Genomic DNA, 24,270 nt, shown 5'->3' on the forward strand with positions numbered 1-24,270 from the left:
TTCAGATGGTTTGGAGAAACTGCTGGGAATACCATGGACCTCTCAATAGAGCAGCTACATAAATACATTCAAACTGAGATGTCACAATAGTTTTAAGATCCCTCCTGAATTCTGACATAATTTTAAGATACTCTTTATTTTTCTTCTTTACTCTTGCTCCATCTCCCTCTCCTTCCAAATTGAATACAGAGAAACATTTTTTTATAAACATAGTAAGTTGTACAGAAAAGATTTACATGGAAGAACTGGGAGATCTTCACAGCATCTGGGAAATACCAAAGAGGAGAAAACAGACATTTCATTAGCTCAGCTATTATTATTTATGAATCAGCTAGAATGACCTTTTATGCTTATTTGATAACATTTACTTACTGAAGCCCTAGTGGAAATGTAACCAATACATAATTTACATTTCCAGAAAAAAAACCAAAAATTAAAGTTTAAATATAAATTGAAGTGTTAAGAAGATCTACAGATTCTCACTCCCCATAGGAAGTCCCTGAGGTGTCAGAAGCATTACTCTGATGGTCAGAAATTTCCAGCACTACATCAGAGAGGGTCTAATCCCTTTGCAATTAACTAGCCAAATGTCAAATCTTTTAACAAATGTGAATTTGGGGAGAAATGCTGAAACACTTGGCTTATATAGGTGCACAAAGGGAAAGACTGTGCCTCTGAAGTTTCTTCAAGGCATACAAAAATTCCACTCATTACTGCGCTGCTATCTAAGAGAATTATAAATCATAGAATCATAGAATCAATAAGGTTGGAAAAGACCTCAAAGATCATCAAGTCCAACCTGGCACCACAGACCTCATGACTACTAAACCATGGCACCAAGTGCCACGTCCAATCCCCTCTTGAACACCTCCAGGGACGGTGACTCCACCACCTCAAATCTTCACTCTTTCTTGAAAGCCTCTCCTCATAAATCCCATGCCCTGATCTTTTTCACTTCAGCCTCTGAGAATTCCTAGTGTTTCTCCAACCAAATTGCGCAAACTATGTAAACACACATAGACAAGCAGGGCAGAAGCTCCATGGATGGAGAGACTAATGAAAACATTCAGTTCTATTAGTTACAGAGCACTGTAGCTCAGTCTGGGAGAAGAGACTTGAGCATATTTTTAGCTTCAAGCATAGAGACAGTCCCATAACTGCAGCTGCACTACTCATAGCCTTCATTTTACCGATATGTTTCTCAGTTCTGTTGGCAATGCTGCACTGCTCACTGGCTTCCAGGGCTGCTTTAAGGTTTTTTTTTCTGCTTTCAAATATTTAAATTATTGTGTTTTTTTCAATACAAAAATGTAGCATCTGATAAACATCCAGGCTTTTGACCCCAGTCTCACATGTTGCATTACTAAGTACATGAACAGGTTTACATGCTGGAGAGGAAAATGACATTCGTGGGAGTAAATTAATACATGAGTGGGGCAAGACAGATGTCTGCTTACACCATGAAAGATTTTTTTTTAGGCTGGCAACACAGCCAGCTAACACAGTCTATGTTCCTTTAGTCTGATCAACTTGGAGATATTTATTAAAGTTTTATTGGAGAAATAAAACAAGTAGAGATTTTAGTCCCTTGTATTCCTTCCTGTCAGTTTTCTAAACCATAAGGAGCCAGTCTCTATGCTCACTTATGAAATTACATTAGGGGAAATAAACTGAGTGAGTAGCACTTAGTTTATTAAAATTAAAAGAAATGCAGGATAGTATAACCACACAGATGCTCAGTTTTGAGAAAATCCAGCACCAGAACCATCATGGCTTGTAATAAATATCAATATTGCAATTCTTATATAAGAAGCTTAAAGCACTGTATAATAGGCAACAATCATGGAATCACAGAATGAGTTGGATTGGCAAGGGCTTTAAAGGTTATCTAGTTCCAAACCCCCTACCATGGGCAGGGACACCTTCCACTAGACCATGCTGTCCAAAGCCTCTTCCGACCTGTGAGGACATCCACAACCTGTCTGTTCCAGTGCCTCACCACCCTCAAAGTGAAGAATTTCTTCCTTCTATCAATTCTAAATCTACCCTCTTCAGTTTAAAACCATTACTCCTTGTCCTATGACTACAAGCCCTTGTAAAAAGTCCCTCTCCAGGTTTCTTGTAGGCCCTTTTTGTTTGCTGGAAGGCTGCTACAAGGTTTCCCTGGAGCTTTCTCTTCTCCAGGATGAACAATCCCAACTCTCTCAGCCTGTCTTCACAGCAGAGGTGCTCCAGCCTTCTGATCATCTTTGCAGCCCTCCTCTGGACCTCCTCCAAGTCCTTCTCATGCTAGGATCCATATCCTTCTTGTGTTGGGGGCCCCAGAGCTGGACACTACTCCAGGTGGGGTCTCAATGTAGTAGAATAGAAGGGGAGAATCATGTTCCCTGACCCTTTGATCACACTTCTTTTACATAGAATATACATAGAATAAACCAGGTTGGAAGAGACCTTCAAGATCATCGCGTCCAACCCATCAACCAATCCAACACCACCCAAACAACTAACCCACGGCACCAAGCACCCCATCAAGTCTTCTCCTGAAAACCTCCAGTGATGGCGACTCCACCACCTCCCCAGGCAGCCCATTCCAATGTGCAATCACTCTTTCTGTATAGAACTTTTTCCTAACATCTAGCCTGAACCTCCCCTGGCGCAGCCTGAGACTGTGTCCTCTTGTTCTGGTACTGGCCGCCTGGGAGAAGAGACCAACATCCTTCTGTCTACAACCTCCCTTCAGGTAGTTGTAGTTTTGATGCAGCCCAGGATGCAGTTTGGCCTTCTGGGCTGCAAATGCACATTGCTCATGTTGAGCATCTCGTTAACCTACATCCTCAAGTCCCTCTCTTTATGGCTGTTCTCCATTCTCTACCCAAGTATTGCTGTTCCCATTTTACAGCTGATAGGATCACAGTGCCTTCTCAAAAGTGAGACAAGAAACAGAGGTTGAGGCCACCTTGATTTCTACCTTATGTTATTATTTGAATCATTTGATGCAGCGGTAGTAATGCCAGCGCCAAATGCTTTTGAGCTGGGTGTGATTTGCAAGATCCAAGCCTACAAACTTCAGCCTACAGCATACTTTTTGTCTGGAGGAAAGAGGAGGGGAGAAGAACGAGCAGTCAATGAAAGCAGTAAGTGAATTCATCGCTATCATCAAGACACATTTCAGCTTATGCATCTAGATCAAATGGTGGTTAAAAATACAGTGTTCAGATTTTTAAAAAGAAACCTGGGAAACAGTTTTAGGACAACTGGGTGTAGATGGTTGCCTTTAGAATCCATTGTCGTGCATCTGTGAGCAAAAACCTTGGCAACACCGCTGTTCAGTATTCCTTGCTTTTGTTCTCCTTCTCCTTTACTAACAGCTGCCACCTACTTACAGCATTATTTTTGTGGAATTTACCTCATCTTTTTTCCACTTTCTTCATCTCAAATTGTTGAGACTTTAGGCGGCAGCCATATGGCAACCAGCTCCTCACTCAAAGTTCTCTTACTCTATCTTCTACCTGATGTGACTGCGTAGGAATGGAAAATTACAGGGCAGTGAGAACAGGGCGTGATTTTAAACAAACGCTTTGTCGTGCCAGAGAAATACTAAACGTCAATACCAAGCACCAGAAGAAGATCGAGAGCTGATATTACACCATAAATACTACATCTACATCAAAATCTTTCTGAGTTAAGAAGGAAGAGACTAGGGCAAATCTCAAAAAAAGGAAAAAAAACCAAAAGCACTCTACAACTACCTTAAGGGAAGTTGTAGACAGGTGGAGGTTGGTCTATTCTCCCAGGCAACCAGCACCAGTACAAGAGGACACAGTCTCAGGCTGCACCAGGGGAGGTTTAGGCTGGAGGTTAGGAAGAAGTTCTACACAGAGAGAGTGATTGCCCATTGGAATGGGCTGCCCGGGGAGGTGGTGGAGTCACCATCACTGGAGGTGTTCAGGAGGAGACTTGATAGGGTGCTTGGTTGCATGGTTTAGTGGATTAGGTAGGTTGGATGATGGGTTGGATGTGATGATCTTGAAGGTCTCTTCCAACGTGGTCTATTCTATTCTATTCTATTCTATTCTATTCTATTCTACTAATGACACCTGTTGGCTATTAAGCATTATCACCGTTGCCAATTATGCCATTTTGTGAGCACGGGTGTCATAGTTTAAGCCTGCCAGACACAAACCCAACGCGTCAGGTTAGAGGAGTTCTGACCTGGAGCTTTAGTGTCATGGCACTGTATGAGAAAGGTCTAAGAAGAACTGAGAGCAGCTCTATTTGCTCTCATTCCAAAAGGAACCAATTTCAGGCAATCAGAGAGTTATTTTCAGTCGCATTTATGTGATGAAGGGACCTAAAATGGATGCAGTAGCTGATTTCCTAAAACATTATGTGCTAAGGACTCATCTTGCATCAGAACAGGGTGTGATAAAGAAATTACAAAACCATGCCCAAAGTTAAATTAAGCTGTGGAGGACAATGAGGTGTTTTCCTCCTTTCTCCATATCAATGTGAGCAGCAGCTGGTGGGATTTTACTGTTATTGTCATTGTTTTCTAAGAGGTGAATCTTTGTGGGGCTACCAACCACTTGCTTGTTACTGAACCAAATGCCAGAACAGTGAGAAGCAGCAGGCATGTGGGTACTCCTCTGAGGTGTTCACCCATGGATAAACAAGATATTATAATGGCATGGAAGAGGAAAAGTTGTATCACAGAACAATTGCACCCCCAGGAATGCAGGATTTTTATTTTATTGGCATGTACCTGCTTCCATTCACTCAACTGATCTCACTGACAAACTAACCCCTTTTAGATCAGATGGTTGTAGTGTCTCAGGCTGGGTTTATGCATGGGGAAGCAGTAGGACTTGAAAAAAAACCCCAAGCTTTAGAACCTGCAGTAATGCTTCCCATAACTTTTCAGGCTCCAGCATCACACAGAAGCAGTGCATCATTCTGCTTTGCCTAACATCACTGTTTTAACTTTGGCTGTGGAAACAGGGTAAAAATTCTGATGTGCAGGCAAGTTTTATCTTTCCATCCCAGCCTTTCAAAGAAATAGACCTTTTGGCTTCAGCCATGAGGGGCGTGTTCAGACTGCCCAGCTTGATTCTGAACTGACAGAAACTAGCCAGGGCCATTGGTGCATCTGTGCACTAACATCTTGCTCTGAATGGCATCACCTCTCTAACTACAACAGTCTCTACACAAACCCTGCGAGTGCTGCAGCAACAGACCCCAAGTGCGGACCGCTGCACTGCTCTGTTCTAGTTTGGGCTGGCTGAAGCTCCCATTACACATCTGGAGGCATTTCAGTGTTCACATCATTATCTTTAAGCTCAGACTTGCCTTCCTTGCATAATTAGTGTGGAAACAAATGTTTTGGAATTTTTTTTGGCCACTTTTCACACAATTGATGTCAGCAATCTGCTTTCAGAGTCTTCTCAGGAAGAATTCTTCCGTAAGCGTGCTGTAAGCAGGGTCAGCAGTAGGATGCTGAACAGTGAGAGCCAGTTTCACTTTGATCAAGACTATCCTGTTCTGACTTCCAAATATGTTTGGAAATATTGTATTACATTATCATTTGCATAGGAGACAATACTTAGCAAGAATACCAAACAATAGGCATTGTTAGTGTTCACTCTGGGTTAAACCGCTCCCTTATTATCTACTCATATTTCACACTTTTCACACTAAACACTGCTCATTTCACAAAATAGTCACTGCATTGAGCTCTGCCTCTGGCAGATGCAGGACAAGGCCTGCCTGGCATAGTGATGTTTTGCACCAAACAAAACCCTTCATGATATTTTTTTATTAGAATTCCTACAGATATGGTAAACCCAAATGTTTTTGTACTCATTGAGCTAGCAATTGTCTCATGAGGTGCTCTTCCATTCTCACTCCTCAGGAGCTATTAGTCTCCTCTATCACAGCTGATTGAGCAATTTTGGCTGTCTGAGTGGGCCTCTGCTTCTTTAGTGTGAGGTGATGGAACTACTAATCTAAGTCATATTTCTCCCTCCGGTACAGACAACCCAAACAATCCAGGAGAAGGGGATAAAAGGGCAAAGGGAAACAACATCTTCCCCCATCCCCACAGTCCAGACTATTTCTATAGTGCTTGAGATTCACTGAAAAATGAATGCTGTGCCTAATGCCATGAAACACTAAGCTTCCAGCCAAAACACATCTTCATTTCCAATACAAAACATGGGAGGATTCCATTTAAAACACAGAAAATTCTCAAGCAGTCCTAAAAACAATAAGGATTTGGTTTCTCTCCGTTATTGAATTTGTTAGTCTTGGAAAATACAAGTGGTCTATAAAACCCCCTTACTACTACTATGGAAAAATAGTAAGATTGCCAAAATGGGCATGGTAAGAGGCATTCCAGTTCAATTAAACTAACACAATTAGAGTAATCACAACAGGAAAGAGAAGAAAACAATGAAGAAGTGGATGAAATTCCCCTTTTGGCCTTGGAAAGCCCACTTCTTCCATTTCTTAAAATGCATGAGATGCAGGAGAAATTTTTATGCTGGCAGTGCTCCATTTCAAGAGGGAAATTACATTGCTGCAGTGCAGAACAGCAAAAGCATCTCACAAAAATTTCTGTTGAGCAATTAGAGAAAAGCCAGATGTATTCCTCTCATACCATCACAGCAGCTTGATTTCCACTTCAAAAAGTAATTCAGGACATTTTAAACAATGGTTATTAAAGATGTTGAAGTCAGCAAGTCTCAATAGGTTGTGATTGAAAATTTAACAGGGTCTAACCAAGGAGCTCTTTGAACTATCAACATTAGTTCAAGGAATTTCAGACCACTAGGAAAGATTTCAGAGGACTGTGGGGACAGAAGCACTAACACAGCTTTTTGGTGGGTAGGTAGACTGACCTGAATGAACTGAGAGAATATAATGGAATAATCCATAATTTTTTTATTTAATAAAGGACACAGTAAAAAAACCTAACTGAAATTCATAGAATGGCTTTGGTTGGAAGGGACCTCAGAGATCATCTACTTCCAACCTCCCCATCACAGGCAGGGATACCTCTCAACTAGATTCAGCTGCTCAAGGTCTTACCCAGTCTGGCCTTGAACACCTACAGGGAGATGTCCACAACCTCCCTGGGCAACATATTCTACAGTCTCACCATATTCATACTGAAGAACTTCTTCCTAAGATCCAGCCTAAACCTACTTTCCCTCACTTAAAACCATTCCCCCTTATCCTACTCCTAGACACTTATATGAAATGTTCCTCTTCAGCCTTCCTGTAGGATCCCTTTGGGTATTGGAAGGTAGCTATAAAGTTCCCCCAGAGTCTTCTGTTCTCTGGGCTGAGCAAACCCAGCTCCCTCAGTCTATCCTCATAGCAGAAGTGCTCCAACCCTTGGATCCCTCCACAGGACACCAGGTTTTGAGTTGAGGTCTCACAAGAGCAGTGTAAAGGAGAGGAATCACCTCTCTTGACCTGCCCTCCACACTCCTCTTGAAACAGCCCAGGACACTATTTGCCTTCTGGGCTGCATGAGCACATTGCCAGCTCATGGTGAGCTTCTCATCAATCAACACACCCAAGTCTTTCTTTAGAGATACTCTTAACCCACTCTGCAGCCAGCCTGTATGTGTGCCTGGGATTGGCCTGACCCAGATGTAGCACCTTGCACTTGTTGAACCTCATGCAGTTGGCACTAACCCACTTCTCAAGCCCATTAAGATCCTTCTGAATGGTAACCCAAGTGAGTAACTCAAGTGAGTCCACCACACCACAAAGCTCGGTGTCATCAGCAGACTTGGTGAGAGCGCACATGATGCCACTGTCCATGTCACCAAAGAAAACGTTAAACAGCACTGGATCCAGAACAGATCCCCGAGGAATTCATGAAGCTTATAAGAAAGGGAGTTGGTCAAATAAAACTGACTGCTTCTTTTGATGAACTAGAATTCAAAACTGGTTCAGGACAAAGTCAACACAGATATAACCTATTTCTGATGGGCACTGAAGTGTGCTGCATGACACAAACCGAAGCCAGAATGATACAGAATTAACTGGATGCTGTGGAATGCCTTACAACTAAGGTTTCTGAATTGAATGCAGATCTATTAAACACTATCTTCTACTCTTATTTTGAAAGGGGTATAAAAATTAATTCTTGACTGTAACTTTATTTTTAATAATTGGAATCCAACATAAAACTACTTTTACAATCTGCAAGGGAGAAAGTTTCGAGGCAGAGAAGCAGAAGTGACTAATGAATGCAACTGGTACTTATTTAAACCAGACTGTTTTGCTTTCTAGCTACAAACTGCCTTCAAGAGTGGAAACATACTTAAGAGACACAGGTTCACCAACCACAGAAGCAACAGTTCCATGGATGATTGACTTCCAAGCTGTTGCCATGGCCAAGGCTGCTATACAAATGAGGCAGGGTAGCAGTAGAGAATGTTGATGTTGTACAACTCTTAGCAATCCTGTTTTGCTCTTAATCTTAGTGATCCAATTAAAAATGCATTTAAGTAATTTTAAAGGATCCATGGAATAATGTCACAGATGAATAAAGGATTCAAAATATTTGAGAGTTTCATCAGTTACTTTAAAAAGGAAAGTTACAAAATGACTTGCTCATTTTGTAAAAGACTGCAGTGAAAACAGCAATGTCACAGCATGTGCTTCAGTTTAGCAGACAAAAGGCAAAAGATCTGACAGCTGGATACTGAAAGATGACAAATTCAGCCTCAATAGCTGAGGCACATTTTTAATCGTAAGCAATTACATTTTGAACAATTCAGGTGGATTCTTCACTGCTAGGAGCTTTCAAATCAAAGCAGGATGCTTCCTCTAAAACCATCCTTCAATTCAAACAAGAATTTGAGGAAGTATGGGAAGCCATACTCTACAAGAGAGCAGGGTGAACGCATGGTGCTTCCTTTTGTCTTCTGACTCAAGTTACAGCAGAGCAGTGTAGGTTTGTCTTGTGGACATACCTCCAAGGTGGTACAGATTTATGAAGGGAAGGTAAGTCTCATGCATTTTGGATGCTCTGGACCATGCAGTATGGTTGAGGCTGTATGGCTGCATTACACAGTGGCCTGCAAGAAAGCATCACCTAGATAAAGGACAAGTGTAAAACTGTGTAGGTAGAGAACTCACATTTCTTGACCAGGAATTTTGCATGCCTGGAGATTCCTCAGCCCAAGTCTGTGGGGGCACTACTCCTTCCAACCTGTTTGTGTGTCATGAGAAACTAAAACAAGACAGATGCTGCACACCTCTTTAGCTCCAGTGAAATAAAAGGTGGATGGGCCTGACATCCTGCATATACACTTCACCATGTAAAAAGAAGCTGGCCAGAAGAGACAGAAATCTGAAAATTGCCTGCTTGAATTGTACCCTTATCTTCTACAAATTCAACATTTGCAAACACTTGAGTTTCCAGTCTCAGGTGATAAAATTACTTCAGATGATGGTACATCCAAAAAGGCTTGCATGTAATGAGATTCAAGTTACTGCCTCGCCTGATGCTAAGAACTTTAACCAGAATCTCTTGTACAACTACCTGAAGGGAGGTTGTAGCCAGGTGGGGGTTGGTCTCTTCTCCCAGCAACCAGCACCACGACAAGAGGACACAGTCTCAAGCTGTGCCAGGGGAGGTTTAGGCTGGATGTTAGGAAGAAGTTCTTCATAGAGTGATTGGGCATTGGAATGGGCTGCCCAGGGAGGTGGTGGAGTCACCATCACTGGAGGTGTTTAGGAAGAGACTGGATGGGGTGCTTGGTGCCATGATTTAATTGATTAGATAGTGTTGGATGATAGGTTGGACTCAATGATCTCAATGGTCTTTTCCAACCTAGTTAATTCTAAATTCTAAAAATTCCAATAGAGAATACTGGCCACCCATTAGGATGACAGGATCTCATGCCAGAAGCTGGGGTACTGTGTTCAGTTCTGGGTGCCACAGGACAGGAAAGACGTTTGAGGTCCTGGAGCATGTCCAGAGAAGAACAATGAGGCTATTGAAGGATTTGGAAGGCAGGCAGATATGGAGCAGATGAAGGGGCTGTGGAGAAGACTAAGGGGACATCCTATTGCTCTCCACAACTACCTGAAAGGAGGCTGTAGTGAGCCTGATATTGGTCTCCTAAGTAACTAGTGACAGGACAAAAGGAAATGGGTTTACATGGTGCCAGGAGAAGTTTAGAGTGGACATCAGGAAAAAATTCTTTACTGAGACAGTGGTGAGGAGGGAGGAGTGGTGCCCCGGGAGGCAGTGGAGTCACAGTCCCTGGAGGTGTTCAAGAAGCTGTAGATGTGGAGCTTCAGGCTATAGTTTAGTGGTCAAGGCAGTTGCCCTACTGTTGGACTTGATGATGTAAAAGGTCTTTTCCAACCTTAATGATTCTAATGCTGCTGGGTGTTCTGTGCAAGACAGCCTATGTTCTCACCGTAAGAATCATCTTCGACTAAAGAAGAGACCATGTAAAGATGACCACATTTTGAAGAAGATGGTTTAGTGAAAAGCTGGTATGCCTATTTAGTTGGAAAATGTTCTTAGAGAGTACAATTTTGCACTCAAGCCATTCTTTTAGTAGCAAAGACCCTTACCTTGCAATTTAGAACTGCAGCTGACAGGCTTAAAACTGCAGCGTAGGAGCTCACCCTGCACAGACGGTGAGCAGAATGTAGTCATCACATAGAGGTAACAGTTCAGAGATGGAAAAATCCTCCCAGGCTCCTCATGACAGATCTCTGGCAATAGTCACCCCCAACAATGTATTTTTAGTGTTCTACACAGCCCACTTTTTGCTCATGCTCATCTCAGAGACCCTTTAATTCATAGATACTGTTAAAGCTCACATGACTCTTCAGGGAGATACCTCATAGTATCACTTCTGGATCTGCACTTTCCCACACGGGCTGTATGTTTTGAAGCACGCTGTGGAATAAAGGACAATGCATTTAAACAGCATTAAAGCAGCACACAAACTTTTCAAGTATATATTTTATTTAATTTGTATTTCACAGTCTGTTTCTGTAAAGTTTTAGCAAAAAAGGTCATGTTCTGTAACAGTTCTTAGGCTACTGTAAGTCAGAGCTGGTAATGGACTTTGAAAGGACAGAAAGTGTTTACATTCCAACTACAGCAATAGAATTTCAAAAATACATAGTAAAAGTAATAAAAAATACCAACATTTATTAAAACTCAATAGAAAAACAGCAGTCTGCCTAACCCATCAAAGTACCTTGCCTGCTAATTGTCAGCAGCAACTCATGCCCCAGCAGGTGATCTGAATGACTTTTTAAGACTGGGAGAGAGCTGTTTTCAGTTAACTTGTTAATACAAAGTCTTGCTGCTTCAAGGGCAAACCCCAAATCTGTAAGTTCAGTGCTTACAGGTTTCCAATCAGAGAGGCCAGTCCTGATGTAGTCAACTAAGATTCTCAACAGTTTCAGGCTAACCTATTCTATTAAATTGCAACCAAGAAAGGAAAGCCCTTGCTGTTTAAAGGTGTAACAGGGCTTCCAGGAGTAAAGGTAACTAGGAGAAAAGGAACAGAATGGTACTTGATGGAGTATTTATCACGAGGAGCCTTCCACACCCTTTTTACAGGTGTTGCGTCAAGATTTACAGTTACCTAATGATGTGGTTTCTAAGGAGTCCCAGTTTACATATCATAGTGCCATAGTGGATTTTCCTAGTTCAGCAAATACTATTTAAGTCTGGAGTGTTGCCCAGTAGGAGATTTCTAACCAGCTGCTGGACTTTATTCACAGATTTATTTATTTATACAAATTATGCCAGCTGAAAGGCTGATCAGCCTTAACTACTGTAGCCCACCCTCAGTGCTGTTGGGGAAAAAATACATGTGGTACTGCATGGACTATGAGAGATTTCTGTCAACCAAAGTCTCCCCATTACCCTCCAAGGTCAGTTCTTCATTCCTTTTACTCTACCAGAGCATAGCTAGGACCTCTTTTCAGCTCCAGGTAGCCCAAGTCCATAATCTTGTGTTCCAAGACAATCACCTCCTAAAAGCATATACATTTTCTGACCTTCTAATTCTCTTACTCTGCTTGTCAAACAGAGAGGAATTTTATAAAGAGTAGAAAAGACTCCATGTATTTTCTCACATCTCACCACTAGGCCTGATCAATGGAACTGCCTTCTACTGCCTCTTCTCCTTCCTGTCAGAAGCTCAGAAGAAACAAGCTTCTCCTTTAGGATTCTTTCACAAATGGCCTAAGGTACCATCACATCTATCCTGCCAAATGTGATTCAGTGCAGATACCACAACTGATTCCAAAAGAGTTAGATTTGACATGTCCTACATTATCACACTGTACTATGCTGCCTTCCTGCCTGCTGGGTCTGCTGGCTGAGTTTTGATATTGCTGCACTGCGAGGTATGAAACATTCTAGTATGCACAATTATACACAGCGGAGCACAGCCTATGAACACTTCTCTTTTAATCAATTTCCACACACTGCACTAGTCTTCAGCCAATGGGCAGGATACCAGGGAAGTCATGGCCTCTAGCCTGCTACAGCTCCAATAAGGTGAATCCTGCAACACTTCTCTCTAGGCCTACAGTTAGTACAATTACAACTCACATTTTTCCTCTTTGTAAGGCATGTACAGCATTTCTTTTCATCAGTGTAGAAAGGGAGAAACCCCTTACAATTTCTCTAATGCACCTATTTGAGAAAGATTACAAAAGCATTCTCTGCAGTTGTCTGCAATATTGATTCCCAGAAGCATCAGAAAACAAAAAAGGTCCACTCTACTTTCAAGTTTGGTTTGTGGTGGTTGGTTTTTTTTTTTGAAGAACCTGAAGCAGATACCTGATCAAAGCAGCAAAATACACAGCCACCAAGACTGCACCATATTTTTAAACCATCACCATGAAGAAAAGAACACACCATAAACAATCCATTCTCAGCTCTCTGCAGTCTGCCTCAGGAAAAAAAAAACCCTCCAGATGGGAGTGATGTAACTATTTAGGTAAGTGAAATGAAATAAATATCTGTAGCACAGTTTTTGTAACATGTGGATCTCTATTAGTAAGGCCTGATATCTTATGCACACAGTGGTGTCAGCTATAGCTCAAAGCAAGCAGGCTAGGAATTTATATATAAAAGTGAAGGAAAAATGTTTTGAGGTTTGCTATTGTTTTAAGTCAAGTAGATAATTTCTTCTTTTTTAGGGAAACTATCAAAGATGACATCTCTTTCTTTCCCCTCCCCTCCTTCACTTCCCTCCACTTCTCCAGGTACATTCATCTGATATCTCTGAATAAAAGGGAGTGAAAGGGGATGGGAGAAGGACTCGTTTCAGTATAGGTCATTATGTTGCTTTTCCTTTCACATCTCCTTTTTGTTTCTTTTTTTACAGCACAGCAAAATCTGACTTCACAGGAGGGGGAAATAAAAAAAAAATAAAAATAGGACTTTAGGCTTATAAACTACACATATCAAATAATATGCAATTAGTCTTGCCAAATTAATCCTGGTGAATTAATAGATCTCTTAAACTTCTAATTTAAAAAACTCACTACAGTCTTCAATGACAAAGTTTAATCTGCTAGCTACCAAGAAAACTCAAAGACCCTTGGATGCTTATTAGCCATTAGTAAGTATGGCTTTGGAACACACACTTCCAGTGCAAGCCCTGTGATTTTCACTCACTCAGCTGTACAACTCGAGATCAAAAATGCGCTCATCAAAATGTGCCGTACCACTCCGGTCCCAAGAGACTCACCACTTTGCCCAAAGACTGCAGTGAATGCAGACCATTACTTCAGAACAACCAGATCTCCACTAATTCAAGTGTGTTAAAACTCCTAAGCAAGACACAGTGCTACAATAAAGGATTTCACCAATGAAGTTTCCTCTCCTCACCCTAACTACCTTCATTTACTTGCAACTGATGGTAGCCCAATACTGGGGCCTGCTCTGCTGTTCCATTCTCAGAACTGACTATCTGAAGATGGGAACAGGAAGATGCTTGCTTGCAGAATACTGCAAATGACTGTCCTTTCACTGCAAGAATGGCAACATGCCAGCAGAGCACACTCACCAGAGCTTGAGTTCAAGGAAGTACACAGAGTTAGCGTGGAGTTCAAGGTCACACTGTAATAGCAAGTACCACCTCTGTCAAGACCCTCCCACGCTATTCCAGTTCTGTAACTGGTTCTGAAGACAGGCTGTTAATGGCATGCCACTTTGCAAGTCCTGGACTCAAAAATGCTCAAGGAAAAGCTTGAGACAGGAAATAGGAGGCACGGAAACAGCTTGATGAAGAGCTATGTACCTTTTTACTACATATTGGGATAAGATGGATCTTCAAGGTTGCTATCAGCTTTATCAGATCCTGTTAGAGATGCTTCTAGCTTTGCCCATGACTGTGGAGCATTGTTCTTTATTGCCTCTATAAAAAGCTGTGTTTGGTGCTTCAGCAAGTCCAGCTCAGCCTGAGTCACCTGGTTCTGATGAATGAGCTCCTTGGTTTTTAAAGTGATCTCCAGCAGCCCTGACCTGCGTAGCACAACAAGTGTATTCTGAAAGCGTCTGCATTTGCTTTGTTGTTGCAAGAGCAACTCTGGGGTAGCACAAATCTCATCTGGTATCAAGGGGGGGCTCCAGGCAGTAGACTGCACTGCAGTCTGTGCTGCACTCTCGCTCTCACGAGGGGTGCACTTTGTTGCCTGCAGAGTTCCAAAAGGCAAAAGAGGAGTCAAACCCCGCAGTTTCTGAGTGTCACTGGAAACATGATGAAAACCAGGAAGAGCTGACCGTTTTCCACTTGTCGCCACAGCTGAAGAATTTTGCTGGGTAGAATCCTGGGAAGTCTTAAAGCTAACTGGTAGGTGGGCAAAAGGACTAGTGGGCAAGCCTGTGATCTTTGATATGGGAGAAGTCTCCATCTTGGGTGCTTCTGTGCAAAGTCGTTTATGGCAATTGGTTTCCTGACGTTCTTCCAAATCAAAGGAGTGATCTCTTTTGCAGGGCTGTGGTGCTATTTTGGGGTAAGAATTCAGGATGGGCAGGTAATCAGCGGAGTCATTTCTCTTCTTCCCGACAGCATGAGGGTTCATAGGAGGTGGAATTGATGGACGAAGAAGCACTAATTGTGGCTGAGCTGGAATCACTTCAAAGGATGGCTGCACAGTCCAAGACTGGAGTTGTGATGAACTCCCCTGAGAAGCACAAATGGGGAAAAACCAGAAGTCTTACAACGCTGTTGTAGAAGAGGATCAAAAAACCTTAAATGAATCAGATGGCCCATGCCATTTCTCCATATCTGATATACACTCTCCAATGAATACATTCTGAACAGTTTTCCATCAAGCTTATACTTCTCCCTAACAATGGAGAGCTGTAATCCATAATAATTTTACTATGGAACAGTAGATACATTTAAAACCAACTCAGTCTGAATTTATACATGCTTTCCTAAATGAGGATTACAGTCCATGCTTGCATTGTACAATGCTCATGTAAAAGCTCAACCTAGACTTGGGGTCCAATAACAAGTGTACAGAAAAGTTGGAAAATAATTAAGCACTGTGGTTATGAAATAATTTTAGAGTCAAAGAACACACAGAATTACAGGAACAAATCAGATTCCTTCTTTGTTGAAAGGCAGCAACTCCAATCCTGTCAATTCTTACAGCAAGCTTTTGAAATGGTTATTTAAAAAGGACAAGAATATCGATCTCACCATCTTAAGTACAATACAGCTTCAATTAACTTAAAACCATGCAGTAGAAGGAAAAAAAAAATGCTATCAACCAATGCAAGGAAAGGAAGCCTGTTGTAAGCCCACAGCAGTTTAATGCCATACCTCTGGTAAAACATTGCACACCAATAAACCTTAAAAGAATTATATTTCAAGAGAAATGCCCAAGTTTTCACTCTCTCCCACAAGTCATATTCTACAACATAGGGGAATACATCCATTTTTAGAAGACATTACCTATTTCTCCTATTTCTCCCCACAACACAGATCTTAATGAAGTCTCCTGGCCAAAAAGCACACCAGCTTTTCTCCAAGCACATCAAATAGTCTAGGAAGAGATACTATTGTTTTGTGAAGCAAAATCTCACTAATTAATATATTGAGGTCATCACCACTACAATTATATTACTGTAATATATTGTCAGTTGCTTTTCCAATTCTTCACAACTGGAATGCTACTGGCAAGCCTGTTGAAGGAACAGGTTTTAGCTAGCACAAATACATTTTATTATTTTTAGTGCTACACTGTGTCATCTCAAATCCATTTCTTTTCCTCTCCTAAGATTTAAACTGGCAAATGAGAAAATGCTAACAGGCTTTGCTGAAGTCCCTTCCCCTACTGAAAGACTTGAAATTGTCAAAAATGGGTACTACCCACTAATTAGAACACTGAGAATCAGAGATGAGATTCAGTTACCTACTCTGACACAGAATTTGTTTAGTTCAGTGAGTAAGATGCTTATAGAAATAGGGCTACAGAACAACTACTTGTAAAACAAAGAGTACTTCCTTACCACAGAAGAAAGGACAAACATATTCAAAAGACAAGTATCTGGAGATGTCAGGAGTGAGGAAGTATATAAATACCATGGCTATACACACACAGGACAGAAGATACAACCTTAAGGAACAAGGTTTCCAGGTCACAAGTTTTCTCCATCCCTGGAGATAGTCAAGGTGAGGCTCAACAGGGCTCTGGGCAACCTCATCTAGTTGAATTCATGTCCCTGCTTATTGCAGAGGGGTATGGACTAGATTACCTTTCTAGGTCCCTTCCAACCCAGACCATTCTATGATTTACTGCACAACTGTACATATTTAGCACAGCAGAGCTTCAAAATCATTGAGACTGAAAGGGCTGTGGTTACTGTTTATCTTATTCCAGCTTTTTACCTATCTCTGTTATCTACTTTCTTGTCCTTTCTACTCACACACTGCCTTCTGCTCTTATTCTCCTACCCCAAAATCTTATTTTTATCAGAGAAGAGTTTATTTTACTAATTCTGCAAAGTGTTTTGTTGTTTCTTTGTGTGGGTTTGTGTTTTTTTTTACTGAAAGCTAACATCCTGCCTTTATCAGTGTTATTTGTTTTCCCACTTATTAAGGACTCTTACAAGTCTTACAGAAACCTTGCCACAAGCAGCCCTGTGTTTCAGAGAATTAATCTCCACTTGATTTTCTTAATTTTAATAATTTTTTTTTTTAGCAACCTCATTGCTAGCTCTTTACATTCTAAAATTAAGATAGCAGGAAGCCATCACTGCATAGAATCACAGCGGTTCTAAGACAGAAAGTTGATGCTGTATGAAATTGAAAGTGGGACAAATAAATAGCAGTGACTGGATGCTGCTTTACTGGGGGGGCTGGGTAGCCTGACTGAACACCCTGTTGAACATGTTATTTTAAAAACATGACCAGTATGACTATGAGGTAACTAGGCAAAACAGAAAGAGGGAGAAAGACACTTCATTATTATTATGAACTACACCTGCTGCTTTTGTTTCTTGCAATAAGCATTTTTAATTTAACATCATTGTCCTTAACCACACATAACTAGCTCAAGAGAACCAAGTCTGCCAATTTTCTCTGCCTCCAATCCCTCCTCCCCAAATTCCCTTTTTGCTACATTACCTGATTTTATGTATTTTTACATATGTAAAAGCTACTTCTCCTGTTTGCAACACAGCCTCAAGACTACCATAGCAATCAGTGGTAGTCAGTGGTAGCAACCATTTTTCAGCTCTGGGTCAAAGGTTATCAATGTTTGTTGAAGCTTGCCTACTCTCAACTAAATGAAAACTTCAGGACTCATTTACACAGTACTTTGTCCACCCCTGTCTAGGAACATGACCATAAAATAAAATTGCTTCTTGTCAAGATAAAACACAGTGCTCAGAGATCAGAACCATCTCCCTCACAAATGCATCATCTGCCAAATACTAACAGAAACCCATGTCTGTGTCAAAAGAGACACACAGTATTTTAAATTTAATAGGTTTTCCTTGTTGTCATAACAGATCCAGCAGAAAAAGGATCAGATTCTATATTTTTTCCCCCCTTCTCACTGTGTCCTCAGAAGTATGCTAATGAAAAACGCTGAAGAACTATTGCTCTGCTCAGAGTACAGAGCAGGATGTCTAACAATACGGCAATACTTTAAGGTACTACTTACTTTCTGGACTGAAACAGCTTTGCAAAAAAGTTTTGAAAGGAAAAATAAAACCATATTTAATAGGCAATAATTTTCACCAGGTATTATTTCTTCCCTACCTGCTTAACTAGCACATTTTTCATTACAACCATAGGAGAAAGCGCAGGAAAGGAGCTGCTTCTGGTCACCGGGCATTGCCAAGACCCATCCTCTGCATTCCAACACAATGCGTTCAGCGCGTCCTCCGAGTCAGTCTGCTCCATGGCACTTGGGCACTCTGAACTTCCATCTGCCAGACACAGAATTCAGGTGTTAGTTTTTTCGCATGCAGCAAGTTTGCTACCTCTTTTCAGCTCTACTATTCTGCATTCTTTCAACCAAGTCCCAAAGAATTCTGCAAAACCACTAAAGTCAGACCTGCTGTAACAGTTGTCAAGTATCAAACTTGTCATTAAAGTCTATTTCGTACACATACTGTCTCCCCAAAAATCTATCACTTTCTGTTCTTCTGCATTTAGTATCCAAGGGACTGCATACCATCGAGCTCTAAAACCAAGTGCACGAAAGAACTCCAGGCTCCAGCAATGCCACAGCCTGAACTCAGGGTATTTTCTTTCTCAAAACCATCTGTGTACAAACCAAATAAAGTAGGTAGCTCCCACAAAAGCACTTTCTATTTTTTCTTTTCAAGGCCATCTTTGCAGTGTTGTTGAGTATTAAAATGGCACACCATGTCTACATTTTACCAGTGTTGTAACAATTACTCTCTGGTTTATCACGCACCACTTACATTTGAGTCAAATAGATAAGACAGAATATTCCAACAGTACATTCATCAATGCAAAGAACAAGAAAATAATCTTGCCATCCCCACTTCTAGACTTTAAAGTCTGAAATTACACAGAATCACAGAACGTTAGGGGTTGGAAGGAACCTCAAAAGATCATCTAGTCCAACCCCCCTGCCAACCATCCACACAAGCCTTGCAAAATTTAATTATCTGCCCATCTTAAGATAGCCACAAGTCCTTCCAGAATCACACATTTACAAAATTCAACAGTTCTGACATATACCATTAATTTCTTTATTAGGCATGTTTTAAATTCCCATGCCATTCAAATTCACAGGATGAACTTTATTACTACACAAAGCTCTACTCCAAAAAAAGATGGATGGTAGGATGATTGCAGATGCAACATGTCTTGCACAAAAAGGCCCTCACAGGTAATAAAGCACAAACTGTAAGGGGCTACAGTCAGATTTGTCAAACATCACTGATAAAAGCAAGATAACACACACACAAAGAAAGGTAATGCAGTGGTTTTCTACACCTGAATATCCAGAGTCCTTGTCAGATTCAGCTGCCGCCATGTTGAAGCGGTTGGGTGTTGAAGGTTGGTTCAAACTCTTCACTTCCATCACTTTGCCCAACAGTTCCTTGAGGGTCTCAATAGGTAACTATTTCGTCTCCATGTGACCATAGTAGCACAAACAGTTTTTAACACCTTCTCCATTGAGGAACTACAAAAACAATTAAGAATAAAAAAATACTTTCTTTGAATCTAAAGTTCCATGAGTATAATACAAAGATATTTGTCCTTATGGCAATCAGGTTATCAAATGTTGTTGTATCTGTCAAGCAATCTGCAGAATTCAGTTAAACTCCCTGCTTCACATGTGCTTTGTTTATAGCCTATTTAGCTCGCCAATAAACCCACACTTTATTCCCTGCAAAAGCCTCTGAACTGTGCCTGTTTAATAATACATTACAGAGCTGAAAAGACAGGCATTGATTCTTTGCATCAACTGACATGTTACTCTGTAGAGCCTTCTGGACTGAAGCTGTCCATCTGCCTTAGGCCGACTATTTAGTTTTAGGACTTTCCATGATCCAATTTTTCAGTCCCCTGCATCAACTAGGTGGGGGGGAATCATATTAGGCATGACTGTCGAGTCCTTTCACATAGAAGATGCCAAAAACAAACAAACAAATCTAAAACAGAGGAAGGAAGGAATTTATTGAAGAAGTAATATAGTATAGATGTGGGTATTTTGGTTTGGGGTTTTTTTGGTAGTTTTTACTACTGCTGTGAATGACATCAATTAATCAAATCCTGTGAGACCTCATCTGGAGTAGTGTCCAGCTCTGGGGCCCTCAACACACCAGAGACATGGACCTGCTGGAACAAGTTGCCCAGGGATGCGGTTGAGGTCCTGTCCCTGGAGATATTAAAGATCAGACTCAATGTGACCCTAGGCCAGATCTAATTGGATGGGTACCTGCTCTCTACAGGGAGGTTGGACAAGATGACCTTTGAGGGTCCCTTCCAACCTTATGGAATCTGTGAATCTGTATTTTAGAAGCATTGAAGGCACAGATGGATTTGAAGAGTGTGAACACACTAGTCTCATTCAGCTCCTTTCTTCAGGGCCTGAGCAAGTCAGAATACAGAGCACAGGTCAGCCACTCTTGCTGAATCAGCTGCAGTACAAAACGTCATACTTAAATTTAATGAGCAAAGTACACAGCAGGTTCATCTGGAAAGTACAAGGCATAAGCAATTTCTAACTGTCAGATAAGGTAGTAATTCCTTCCTGTACACCAAAACTTGGGAAATAGGAATGTGATGGCTTGATATGCTAGAAGTGTAATGCCCAATTCTAGAAAGTTATGATAAAATGGCAAATACCAAACGTACAGTTGTTATCTGTAATTAAATCAATGCTCCTTTGAGTCAAGTGGGATAACTGCATATCTCTTTTTACACTGACAGTGAGCTAACTGGAGACTTTTAGTATAGAAACATCTCAAATTATTCAAAGAATGAAATGGAAACATAAAACTAATGTTATTACACAGGTTCCTCCAACCCCAAAATACAAAACTAAAAGCTAAAGGCTAATAATAAACCTCCCCTCCTCCATGAATTAAAAATTACTCAGGCCATATATTATAAAAACTTAGCTATCCCGCAGACTGAATTCCAAAACAAAAAGCTGGGTGAAGCCCAAACAATAAAAACAGCTGAATCTGAACAGCTGTGATTTTGTTAACAAAGTCTGTTTCACTCTCAAGAGTTAAGGAAGTCATCAGAGAAAAGAAAGTCAAGTCAGTGATCAGGTAACATGCTAGTGCTGAAGAAACCTGTACTGCTAGAAGTGCAACACATACTATACCTGCAATCTTAAGGGAGAGATGGCCTTAGAAACACCCTCTTCTTCCCACACCCAGAATAAGAACATTGCAAGGCTGAAGTAAAAGCTATGAAAATCAGAAAAATGCAGTTACATTATGGTCTCTCATTCTACATACTTGTCACAACCTTCACGTGCTTCCTGAGAGTAGGCAGACTACACTTTCAGCTTGTCTTGAAGGTACATGAGAGATTCACCAACATGAAAATGACAGGATGAATTGCAGAAATTACATCTGATGTTATTTGTAGAAATTATTTTCCTTTGAAGTTATGTCTCATGTTAGAGTTGTATATTTAAATTACAAATACAGGAACTCTGAAGTCTGCATCATAATCAGGCCAGCTGTCCATTAATGGCAGTCTCCAGTGCAAGCTACCTCATATGACATTTCAGCAGATGTTCTGGAGAAATCTATTGTGAAAGGCAAGTTTCTTCTCAAGGTCCTGACAACCAGTCGTTAGAGTTCTGTTCCAAGATCTTGTGCTTTGGCACCTCCAGCAATGAATTCTGTATGTTAAGTAACAGTGCTGAGATGGTATGTTGACTGCCTGTTTCAAGAAAGATAGAGGAATGGTCATCAGAAGAGAATTTCCTCAGTAGCTATTTCCATTATTTTCCCTTTGCATCTTTAGCCACATCAGCTGACCTGCTAACAGCTATGTTTGCTCCACACCTACCTAAGAGCAATCCAGATACTGTCCCTTGAAATTGAGTTTTAAGTCCCCATTACTTAGTCCTCTCCCCTCCCTCCAAAAAAGGTTTTTAAGAAAGTGATACACATTAAGGCTAATCTTCAAAAAAGCTGAACTAGAAATAGAAGGAGAACAAGAAACTTGTAAAATCACAACATGCCACCTGCTAGTCTTGCATCAAGGTAAGTTTTGGGAAGGCTTGGCTTACCTTCCTCTTTCCTTACAGAAAAAACAAAGCCCACAACAACAACAAACTACAACCGAAAACAAACAAGCCAGAAACATCACTTTCCCGAGACACAGGATCCCTGCTACCCACCCAGGGACCACAGACAGGTGTTCCTCTCTGCACCGACGGGAAGCACCGGGCGCCAACCTCGACACCCAGGGCCCTCCCTCCTGCCGCAGCGACAAACGCTGACCCCACCCGCTTGCCTTCCCGTCGCTTCACCCACACGCCAGGCCCAGACAATGGGGACCCCCGGAGCTCTGCCCACCCGGACAGGGTGCCCTCGCAGCGGGTCCGACGTGAGGAGCAGCCCTCCGCTCGGGCGGGGCCGAGCCCCCGACTTCGGGCCCGAGCCGCCGTCCCGGCACACGGCGAGGCGAAGCGAAGCCAAACAAAGAGAGGAGAGGTGAGGCAAGAGACCCCGGTAATGGCCGGGGGTCCCGAGGCCCCACAGCTCAACACCGCTTTGCCACAGCCGCCTCACACCACGCCGAAGCCCTCACCTCCTCCCGGCCGCCGGACCGCCACAGCTCTGAGCGTGCCGCGCAGGCGCGCCGCCGTACGCTGGCGCACGGACTTCCCGCAGCGCCGCGACCCCGGAAGAGGAAAGGTGTGGACGGCAATGGCCGCGGCGCGCGCGCGCTCTGCCTCTGGTGCCTGCCCTCGCGCCGGGCGCGGCGGCGCAGGGCGTTGAGATGGCGTCGTGGCGCCCGGAGCAGCTCCTGTGAGGAGCGAGTGCCGGAGAGCGCAGGCCTCTAAGGGACAGCAGGGACAGGCTCGGTACAGGAGTCCGTACTACAGGCCCTGGAGTGCGGCAGGGATTGAGGAGGGGTCAGCTCTATATGCGCTAGCGGCCTTGGATGCACACAAGGCCTATTAAGGAGAAGGGACGCCAGTATGGTGGTTTTGAAAGGCTTCTAGAGACCCATCCTACCACGATTGTTAGGGACATGTCAGAAAGGAGCATCTTCACAGAGAAGTGTGTGGTTACCTCTTTGGCATTTGTCACATGGCCAGGCAAGTGTGCAAAGGCCTGAAGCTGTTCATTGCCTGACCTGGACTTCTGAGGGAGTCAGGGTGGTTGAAGCCAGGATGCTGCTGGAGTTACCAAATAATATGCAAAAGAATACAAGTCATCTCTATGCAGGAGATTACTTTTGTAGAGTCTCAGTCCAAGAATGAGAGATGACAGCAAACTCCCAACAACCATTCACAAAAGAAGGAAAGCACCAAAGAGGTTCCAAAACTTTAAATTTGTCACAAAGAGGGAAAACATAACAAAAAGAGAAGCTGCTGTGAGCTGAGGGTACCCTTACTCTCTGCGTGGTTGGTAGATAGGAGATAGCGAAAGAAAGAATGTGGATTTGCCATGAACTGCATGTAAAACAAGGGTGAATAAGTAGGCCAAATGGAATCCTCTGGTTTAATGAATACAACTAGAAATGCACTTCTTGTTCTGAGAATTACATAAATACTACCAGCACCCAGAAGTCTGTCAGAATATTTTGCATCTGGGCATGAAAGCCACTGCATTAAACAAAACTGAAAAGGCTGTGTGGAAAGGCATAAGTAAAGACACAGTTCCCTAAAAAGAAATGGATGGAAGAAAAGCTTTCACTGTTAACCATGGTCTTGTTAAGAACACGAAACACACTGATTAAACAAATCAGTGTGACACTGTCATTTTGAAAATGTGACACAGACCACATTCCATTCCTGCCAATCCAATGTACTGTGAGAGAATGCTTGGTGACACATATGCTGGGATGTATTTTTGAGTATTGAAATACCTGAGTTGACTCTGAGTTATATTTAAACAGTACTGTGAGATGTGTGATCTCTAGACTTCAGATTTGGATCTCTCTCTGTTTGGGGTTCTGAGGAGAAGCATTCTTTGAATGCTGTAGCATCGTGCTCGGGCATGGTCCTGGCTGTCTTCTCCCCGGAAAAAAAAACCCTTGCTGATGTCCACAGAGG

The 24,270-nt window shown here is 42.1% G+C and overlaps 1 protein-coding gene across 1 annotated transcript; it reads right to left on the bottom strand.

Annotated features, from left to right (window-relative positions):
* Positions 1-13,445: 13,445 nt before the first annotated feature.
* CIPC (CLOCK interacting pacemaker) lies at positions 13,446-21,925 on the bottom strand. The gene is made up of 4 exons (XM_009909357.2): positions 21,488-21,925; positions 19,506-19,695; positions 18,294-18,463; positions 13,446-15,201 (listed from the first exon to the last, which is right to left on the bottom strand). Exons 2-4 carry the CDS (start codon positions 19,591-19,593, stop codon positions 14,323-14,325), a joined length of 1,137 nt encoding a protein of 378 aa, XP_009907659.1. The 5' UTR covers positions 19,594-19,695; positions 21,488-21,925; the 3' UTR covers positions 13,446-14,322.
* Between the last annotated feature and the right edge of the window lie 2,345 nt (positions 21,926-24,270).

This window comes from Dryobates pubescens, chromosome 5 (assembly GCF_014839835.1).
Source record: "Dryobates pubescens isolate bDryPub1 chromosome 5, bDryPub1.pri, whole genome shotgun sequence".
Lineage (NCBI taxonomy): Eukaryota > Metazoa > Chordata > Aves > Piciformes > Picidae > Dryobates > Dryobates pubescens.

Bases quoted from the DNA above. Each gene is read 5' to 3' on its own strand.
- CIPC (XM_009909357.2), bottom strand. From the start codon at position 19,593: ATGGAAGTGAAGAGTTTGAACCAACCTTCAACACCCAACCGCTTCAAC. The intron at 18,464-19,505 runs GTGTAGAAAACC...TGTGTCTGGCAG, and splicing joins CAAGGACTCTGGATATTCAG to ATGGAAGTTCAGAGTGCCCA. The intron at 15,202-18,293 runs GTAGGGAAGAAA...TGTGCTTCTCAG, and splicing joins AAAATGTGCTAGTTAAGCAG to GGGAGTTCATCACAACTCCA.